At 58.0% G+C, this 9,055-nt stretch overlaps 1 protein-coding gene across 3 annotated transcripts; it reads right to left on the minus strand.

Annotated features, from left to right (window-relative positions):
- Positions 1 to 1,396: 1,396 nt before the first annotated feature.
- On the minus strand, positions 1,397 to 8,471 carry SYT2 (synaptotagmin 2). 3 transcript variants are annotated; one of them, XM_058819588.1, is made up of 9 exons: positions 8,306 to 8,435; positions 7,996 to 8,170; positions 7,607 to 7,622; positions 6,344 to 6,460; positions 5,959 to 6,126; positions 5,642 to 5,809; positions 5,120 to 5,237; positions 3,781 to 3,914; positions 1,397 to 3,026 (listed from the first exon to the last, which is right to left on the minus strand). In XM_058819588.1, exons 1-9 carry the CDS (start codon positions 8,412 to 8,414, stop codon positions 2,820 to 2,822), a joined length of 1,212 nt encoding a protein of 403 aa, XP_058675571.1. In that variant the 5' UTR covers positions 8,415 to 8,435; the 3' UTR covers positions 1,397 to 2,819. The 3 variants fall into 3 exon arrangements, with proteins under 3 accessions (XP_058675571.1, XP_058675569.1, XP_058675570.1); XM_058819586.1 differs by lacking the exon at positions 7,607 to 7,622 and having other exon boundaries at positions 8,001 to 8,170; positions 8,306 to 8,471; XM_058819587.1 differs by lacking the exon at positions 7,607 to 7,622 and having other exon boundaries at positions 6,344 to 6,469; positions 8,001 to 8,170.
- Between the last annotated feature and the right edge of the window lie 584 nt (positions 8,472 to 9,055).

The following is a 9,055-nucleotide window of genomic DNA, read 5'->3' on the forward strand; positions in this document are numbered from 1 at the left end:
GCTGGAGGGTCGGGCTTGGCATGCTTTGCTTCTTGGCATTATTTTCTTCTTTTATATGATTTAATCGGGGATTTTCATTTTAATTGGGGGGAAAAGAATCAGGGCGGTGGAGAGCTCTCGAGCGATGGGGTTTTGTCGTCGCCTCCTCCGTGGGGGAGCCGGAGATGGGGCCATGCTGCTGCTGCTGCTGCTGCTGCTGCTGCTACGTGGCTGCATCACATGCACTGCTCGTGGTATATACAGCTATGTCTCCATATAATTTACCTACACACAGCTAAGGGGCGGGTCAGAGGCAGCGCAGATGGCTTCAGGATGTTGGTTGGTTTTCCCTTTTTTATTTAAAAAAAAAAATTAAATCATGTATTAAAGTCACAGTCTTCCCCCTCCCCAAAGGCTTAGAGAGTCTGAATGGAAAGCAGCCAGGTGGGATCGGCACTCCTGGTCTGGATCCCCGGAGCCCGGCTGATGCGGTGGGTCTGGGGGCGGGGGGGAGCACAGGAGGGGGTGCACCTGGGGTGTGCAGGTGTGATGTGCAGGTGTGCAGGTGTGCAGGTGTGATGTGCAGGTGTGCAGGTGTACAGGTGTGATGTGCAGATGTGCAGGTGTACAGGTGTGCAGGTGAACACATCTCCACCTGCTTCCCTGGGAAGGCTGCAGGGCCATGCACATTCGCTGGGTGCAAACAAGGATTTCAGTGCTTTTTCTAATTACTCCTCTTTTAACCCATTCCATGTAAGGCAAATGCCCCCACACACCCCACACTCTCTCTCCCCCAATGCCTGGATGGACCCCAAAATGAGACTGAGTCCTACCAGTGCTCCTGACCATGGGGGATCAGCCCCCTTCCAACTCCCCATTATTAAAAGCATCCCAAGACTTCTTCTCCCTTTGGCTACAGGGGCAGGACAGGACCCCATCTGTTGACACTGACACATCCATTAGGAAAAGGGACTAATTAAAGCTGGAGATGGCCCTGAGAGAGCACTGGCTGCATGACCCCTGCAGACCCAGCATGGCCCCAGTGCCCCCTTCACCAGGGCATGGCCAAGTGCAGCTGCAGTGGTGGTGGAGGTGGTCACTGGAGGTCCCTGTCCAGCATCCCCTTCCCACACTGCAGCTCAGCCACCCGAGCCCCAAACCTGCCACAGATGGAGATGTCCTGCCCTGGGGACCTGTCCCAGAGCTGCACAACCGTCCAGGCATGGGGGTTGGTCCCTGTGTCCATTTGAACCCCTTGAGCCAAGTTTCAAACCTGGTGACTGCCACCAAGTGTCCCATCATCTCCCCACCTCTGGGGAGGGCCAGGATGCCCTTTGGGAAGTCAGAGCTGTGGGAGCTGCTAAAGCATCCAACAGCTCTGGGATGAGCTCAGTTTTGGCACTGTGTCCCTGGGCCTCGGTCCCAGCCCAGCTGTTGAACCCCCAGAGCAGCACCCCCAGTGCCAGCACATCCCTGGGGCTCAATCCTTCACTGCTGCAGGGCTGGAACCCCCAGCACTGAGCCCAGGGACGCCAAAGGGAGCAGAGTGTGAGGCTGCTGTGGGGCTGGAGCTGGGACAGGGACACGAGCTAACATCAGTGCTCCAGTACAGACTGGGCAGGGCTGCTGGACCCTCTCCCAGCTGCAGAGAACTGTGTTGGCTTTCTGGCTCGGGGCCTTTTCTGGGACAGTAGGAGAAGTAGCCTAGAGAAGCTCTTAGCCACTGTCAGGGTCATGGATATGGCTTATACCCCCAAGGGGAGCAGGATGGGGTGGCTTTAACAGCCAATGGCCTGGTGGGGAGTAGTATCTCATGCGGGTCGGGGGCTGTGGTCCCTGGTTGGCCCCAGGCTTGCTCTTGCCATCCCCACCCACAGCAGGTGGGGCTGGAGCTCCCCATGGCCCCCTGGCTGCCCTGAGGCTGGGGTGCCCACAGCAATGATGGGACATGTGATGGACAGTCCCTGGGGAGACACCTGGTGCAGCTCTGGGGAGCTGCCCCCATCCCATCTGGAGACCTCTCATTGTAAATCTGCCTCATGGAAGCATTTTGATCTATGGGATTCACCAGCCATGGTGGGACACAGATGCAAATCACCCAGCGCTGCCCCTCTGGGGACAAAACAGAGCTTGTGGTGCTGCTGGTGGTGGTGATCCACACAGTGCTGCTGGTGCATCCACGTTTCACCCTGTGTCTCCTTGGAGCAGCCCTCCTGAGGCTCCCTGTGCCCAGCCTGGCCTCCACAGCTCCCGCTGCAACACCGAGGGCTCAGCACCCCACCAGCACAGCAGGATCCATGGCCCCTGCAAGCCTCTCCTCAGAGAACCCAAGCCTGGAGCTGGCCAGGGGCCCTCAGCCTTCCTTGGGGAGGGCCAGGGGGAGGCACCTGGGTCTCTTCAGAGGATCTTTGCACCATTTTTCTGTCTCACTGCTGGTCATGCCCCAACCAAGCACAGTGGGACTGGTCATCTCACACCATCAGGCTCCAGCATCACCTCCACACAACATTCCACAGCTCCCCACGTGATCCCAAGGGCAGGATGGTGGCAGCAATGCTGCAGGCTGGTGACACAGCTGCTGGGGAAGGTCCCAGGTGTGCTGCTGGCTTTGCTCTGGGAAGGGATGGCGAGCAGAGGCAATGGGACATGCAGCAGAAGGGAGCGATGCCAAAGAACAAAAAGAACCATCCATGTCTTTAACCTCTTCCCCTGGAAGCGATTGGGACTGCCTGGATACCCTTCCAGAGGCATCGAAGGGCATTTCAGCTTGGAACAGAACAAAAACCAAAAGGAAGGGTGCAGAACTGAGGTATCAGAGCTCTGGGTGAGCTGTCTGCAGACTATTTGTTCTTGCCGAGAGCCGCATCCACCTCCTCCTCGGGCTTGAGCGAGTGCCACTGCGCGATGGGCCGCCGCGGGTTGGCCAGCATGTCGGACCAGTGCCGCAGCTCCGTGCCCGTCGAGTTCAAGCCCGTGAAGATCTTGCCGATGGCCTCGTTCTTCCCCAGCTTGTCGTAGTCCAGCACTGTGATGACCACTTGCACTTTCTAAAGGAGGAAACCTTGTTTAGAGGGGTGGGAAAGTGCAGTGGCCATGACAGCTCCATAGGCCCAGGGGATCCCCCAAGAAGAAGCAATGAAAATCTCTAATAAATGTGAAGAAAACATTCTTAAATCATCTTTTTAAGATAGTGAACGTTCCCCTTTTAGGATCCAAACTGCTGCTGGATGTTGTATCTGAGAAAATCTCAGTTTTCTTGTATCAGATTTTACTATAACTACATTCGGCCCATTTCGGGGCAAGGCCCCCTCCCTGCTTCCTTCATGTCCTTCTCTGAGGAGTGCAGAGCCCAGTGGGGGCGCAGCTCATCCTGAGCTGATTCACCTGAGAAAGGTCACCAAGCTGTGGTGTGGGGCTGGGCAAGAGCTGTGGGCTACTGGGCAGGACCAAGGGGCACATGCAGGACTTGCACAGGACATGGAGGGGCCAAGAGTCCAAAATGCCCCCAGGACCATCCTGTTATGCTTAGGGTGAGAACTGTAGGATCAGGAGCAGAGGAAAGCCCAATTTCAGCTGTGATCTGGGTTGGGGTTCATCTCCCATGGGTGCTGCCCAGCCTCCCACCTCTGCCCCCACACCAGCTGCCCTCAGCATCAGCCCAGGCCCCAGATGAGACTGGAAGAATCTCCTGGGTGACCAGATCAGGAGCTCAGCAGGAGCAGCCCAGGCTGCTGGAGGGCTGGGATGAGGACTCAGGCACCTTTAGGACATCTTCCACCCCAGGGGAGGCATCAGACAAACCTGTATCTGCTCAAAGGGGATCTCAAAGCTGAAGGACTCATTGAAGTAGGGGTTCAGGGTCTTCTTCTTGACTGTGGTCTTCTTCTTCTTCAACCTCTTGCCATTCTGCAGCAGGTGGATCTTCACGTAGGGATCTGGGGGTCAGGATGGGGCATTAGCCAGGGCTGAGGTGCCCTGGGGATACCCCTGGGACACCTCCTGCTCCCAGGAGACATCACAACCCAGGGTGAGGGAGAGACTGCCCTGAGTAAAGATGGTCTGAGCTTTGTGGATGGATGCCAAAGACAAAATGGTTGGGCTGGAGAAGATTTGTGGGAGCAAGTGGCCAAGGGATGGAGCTCTTCTGCATCCAGCAGAACTGGGGAAAGGTCTGGAGAGCCAGGAGAGTGAGGAGAGGCTGAAGGAGCTGGGGAGCTCAGCCTGGAGAAAAGGAGGCTCGGGGGACCCTCTCATTCTCCACAACACCGTGACAGGAGGGGTGGCAGCCGGGGGGGTTGGGCTTTGCTCCCATGGAACAAGGGACAGGAAAAGAGGAAACAGCCTCAAGCTGAGACAGGGGAGGTTCAGGCTGGACATCAAGGAGAATTTATTTATGGAAAGGATGGTCAGGTATTGGAATTGCCCAGAGAGGTGGTGGAGTGCCCATCCTTGGAGCTGCCCAAGCAATGCCTGGACATGGCACTCAGTGCTCTGGTCTGGGTGACAAGGTGGGGACCAGGCTCAAGTTGAACTGGATGGTCCTGGAGGTTTTTTCCAACAGTAATGATTCTGGGATTCTGTGCTGTGGGCCCCTTGTAGGAAGGCAGGGACAGCAGAGTGACAACTGGCCTGTCAGGTGAGTGACACTGGGTGGGCTCTGGCCTGACCCCTGTTTCTGGAGCAGGAAAGCCCACAATAAAGCTGAATCCTTCCAGCCATGCAGGTACTGCTCTTGTCGTGGTTAAAGCACATCTGGAGAGAGCTGAGGACCCCTGGGCACAGAGCTGAGCCCCAGGATGGGGCTGGGAAGACACTTTAGGCACAAAACATGCTGGCAACAAATGTCCCTGGCCACGAGGTCAAGGAGGAGCAGGAGCAAATGGCAGAGGACACTTTCACCACCCAGGTTCTGCAGCATCCTGGGGGCCATGTTTGAAGGTTCCTTCCCAAGAGTCAGGGATGCATCCCATGCCCATCTCCCCTCATCCCCAGCCAGACCTGGGGCTGCCTCCAAGGCACAATGAGGCCCTGGGGGCTCTCCCAAGCTCTGCCAGACAGGAGGCCCCCAGAGTCCTTTCCCACAGAGGATGCTGAGAGCCCCCAGCAGGGCAGGGGGAGGCTACCCCTGAGCAACACCTACCTGAGAGGCCCCCAACATCCATCTTCTTCAGGTTCTTGGCTTCCAGGATGCAGACAGTGAGCTTCCCGGCCGTGGGCACGTACCGCAGGGAGATGCAGATGTCTCCCAGCTTCTCTGGCTGCCAAGCACAGCAAGGAGGGGAGATCAGAGCCTCACCAGTGCCTGAGACTCCAGTGGTTGGACACAATCACACATGCAGGTCCCCCCAGACCCTGCTCAGCCCAGGCACAAGCTGGCACCCTGTGCACCAACACAAGGGTTTCATCACCGGGTCCAGGACAAGGTAGGCCCTGCACAGCACTCAAGACTTTATAGTCTTGATTTTTTTGTTATAGAAGCATTTTCACAGAGAGGACCAACAGGTCAGATCCCAGTAATGACTGCCAGGATGTTCATGGTGCCCTGGTGGGACCCCACAGTGAGTGGGACCCCGAGCTGTGGGATGGTCCTGGAAGCAGAGCTCACCCATGGCCAGCCCCACGCCAGGCCCCCAGCCAGGGTTCAGCCGTGGGCTGTTCTCACCTCCTCCTTCTCTCCACTCTGCAGGTCCCGCCACTCCTCGATGGGCTGGCCCAGGTCCACTGTGTTCATGGGCACCTTCACCTCCCCGATGATGTCGTGCTTGGAGAAGCGGTCGAAGTCGTAGATGGCCATCACCAGCGTCTTCCCACCCAGCTCCTGGTAGGGCACCTGCACAAAGGGACAGCAACCAGGCTGCAAGTGGGACCCAGAGCCAGGATCACCTCTCCTGGAAGGGAGAGTCAGCACACGGGGCTGCTACAGCCAGGGGGAAGGACTGGAGGGGGAGACAAGGTCCTTGTTATGGATGCAGGGCTCACCTTGAAGGTGAAGGTCTCATTGAAGGCAGGGTTGAGGGTCTTCTTCTGCACTTTGGTCTCATATTTTTTCTTCTTGTCAGGGAGCAGGAACACCTTGACATAAGGGTCTGAGGTGCCACCCATGTCCAAAGCTGGCAGTTCAGCAGCTTGGAGGATCCCCACTGTGAGCTGGAAGGGCAGAGGAGTTCTCAGTGAGACAGCCCAGCCACGCCCTGCAGCTGCCAAGGACTCATCTCCAGTCCAGCATGGGGCAGGACTTCCTCTGACACAGCACCCAGCTCCTCCTCCCCTGGTGAGCCTCCCAGGTCCAGCACAGACCTGTCCTCCTCTCAACTCCCCCCCAGGCAAAGCCCCCTCCTCAGCTGAGCCCCAGCCCCTCCATCACCTGGTTTGCCTGGAAATCATAGTCCAGTGAGAACTGCAGCTTGCCCAGGTTCTCTGGCTCCTTCTCCTCTTCCTCACCTTCCCCCTCTGTCAGACCCGTCTCTGCGTCATCGTCGTCCTGTTGATCCTGCAATGGCAGCCAGGTCCAGCTCAGCAGGACAGACAGAGCCCCACAGCCCTGGGCACCTCAGCAACCCAACCCTCCTGGTGTCCCAAGAGCCTGGATTTCCCCACCAGAGGGAGGGGGACCCACCTGCTGGGGACAGGAAGCACGGACAGAGCAGGGGGTGGCACTGGGGTGGCACTGAGGTGGCACTGGGGTGGCACTGGGATGGCACTGGGGTGGCACTGGGGTGGCACTGGGGGTGGCACTGGGGTGGCACTGGGGTGGCACTGGCTGTGCCACAGCCACACAGCTGCCAGGGAGGCCCCAGTGCTGGTCCAGCCAAAATGACAGGGGGGCTGCCAGGGGTGCCCAGGACAAGGGATTGACTGCAGTGGAGGGAGGTTTGGTGCTTGCAGCTGGTGGGTCCTGTGCCCCCAGCCCATGCTTGGAGCAGCACTGCAGCCAGAGCTAAGGGCTTGTCAGGGCCATTTCCAGGCTTTGTAGGCTCAGAAATAGATTGTCCCCAGGAAATCCACCCCTCTTGCTGCCTCTCCAAGCACAGTCCATAGGGTGGGAGCCCCAGCTCCTTGCCCTCTCTTTGATGTGTCCCCAGTCCCCCATCCCACCCAGAAGCAGATGATGAAGGAGGCTCATGGTGACACTTACATGGAAGGTGTCCCCAAGCAGAGGCAGCCAGGGCAGGACAGCGAGGGCACCGTGGGCAAAGAGAGACACAGACACTGAGTTACACAGACACTGAGTTACACCAACACTGTGTTACACAGATGCTGAGTTATACAGACACTGAGTTACACCAACACTGTGTTACACAGACGCTGAGTTACACAGACACTGAGTTACACCAACACTGTGTTACACAGACGCTGAGTTACACAGACACTGAGTTACACCAACACTGTGTTACACAGACACTGAGTTACACTGAGAGACCTGGCGGGGGGGGGGGATCAGGGCTTGTGCCACCTGGGGAATCACACCTCACATCTGCCCCCTCTCCTGCTCCAGCCCTGTCTGCATGCCCACAGTGCCCACATGGTTCTGAAAAGCAGGAACAGATACCCAAATTCTCCCACCCCCTCCAAATGGCCATGGGTCACGGCCATTGAAAAGGCTGGGGTGGCCCCAAGCCTGTGGTACCAGAGCCTGCCCTGGGCTGGCCACCAGGATGAGTTACCAGCACCTGCCACTTCACCACAGACATTCTGGGGATCCCAAACTGCCCGGTGTTCTGGCCTGGTGGGCCTCCCCTCTCAGTTAAAGGCTCAGAAAAATGAGTCTGACCCAGAGGGAGGTAGGATTAAATCAACATTTCCTGGCTCAGGTGGAGCATTGGCATGTCCAGGCCAGCTTGAGCCTGGTCCATCTGGGCCACCAGACACTGGAAGAGGACAGTGCTGCTGTCCCAGGTCCTGGCTCCATCCCGGGGTCCTGGTGGCTCCATCCCAATCTGCTGCCTGGTCTATGAGTGCCCTGACACAGCCCATAACTCAGCCAGAGGGGCTGTTGGCCAAGCAGCCCAGGAGGACATCACCTGGTTGCCTGACTTCATGTCCTTCATGTTCATGGCATTCTTCATGCCTTTGCCCTTCTCCTTCTTGTTCTTCTTCTTCTTGCAGCAGCACTTCTTGCAGATGCAGAAGCAGCAGGTGAGGATGAGGAGTCCGGCCACAACAGCGATGGCGATGAGGGCCCAGGGTGGCACTGTGGGCAAAGGCCATGTCCTGGTCAGCCCTGCAGCTCCCTGCCAGCCACCAAAACCTGGTTCCACAGCTTCTGCTGGGACCAGTGCGGTGGGGAGGCCATCAGGAGGGTAACACCTGGAAAGGAGCTACTCACAGGGGATCTTGTTGAGCTCATTCATGAACTTGTCCCTCAGCTTGGTGAACATGTCCTCCTTGCTCTCGCCTGGCCCCGCAGCCTCCGTGGAGTTCTCCATGGTGCTCATGGGCAGCGTGCTGGCCGTGGCCTCCGGGGCCATCATGGACGCTTGCTTGAAGGTCATGGTGGGCCAGGGGCTCCCTGGAACACATCTCCCATGGTCACACAGCCCTGCTGCCCCCACTCCTGCCCAGGGTCCCCAGGACAGCGCCTGCAGCAGGGCTGCACTAGGACACCTCATCTTCTGCTAGAGGGGCACAGACCCAATGGCTGTGAGAGGTCACCTGGATCCCCCATAAGCCATGGGAAGCCCAGCTGGCCTCTGGGTTTCCTGGTCCTTGACACCTCCAAAGCCACTGGGAGCATCACCCAGCCCTGCATCAATGATGGTGCCAGCTCTGAGCCTCCTGGGGACAATGGGGACACTCCTGGGAGAAGTTCACCTGGCAAAGCCTCTTGGGATGAGGGGAGGGGGTTTGCATCCCCAGGAGAGACGAATGAGATCAGCTGGGACAAATCCAGCCCTCCCGTCTCCTCCTTTTCTCAGGCAGGGACCCCAGGCATGGGGCACCCACAGGGACCCAGCACTGGTGTGGCACCTCAGGACTTGTTCCCAGTCCCAGGGTAGCTTCCAACTCTGGGAACAGCAGCAAACCTGCTCTTCTGCCAGCCCCCAGGGAGCTTTGGCAGGGCACATTTTGAGGATGG

This window comes from Ammospiza caudacuta, chromosome 24 (assembly GCF_027887145.1).
Source record: "Ammospiza caudacuta isolate bAmmCau1 chromosome 24, bAmmCau1.pri, whole genome shotgun sequence".
NCBI classification, from domain to species: domain Eukaryota; kingdom Metazoa; phylum Chordata; class Aves; order Passeriformes; family Passerellidae; genus Ammospiza; species Ammospiza caudacuta.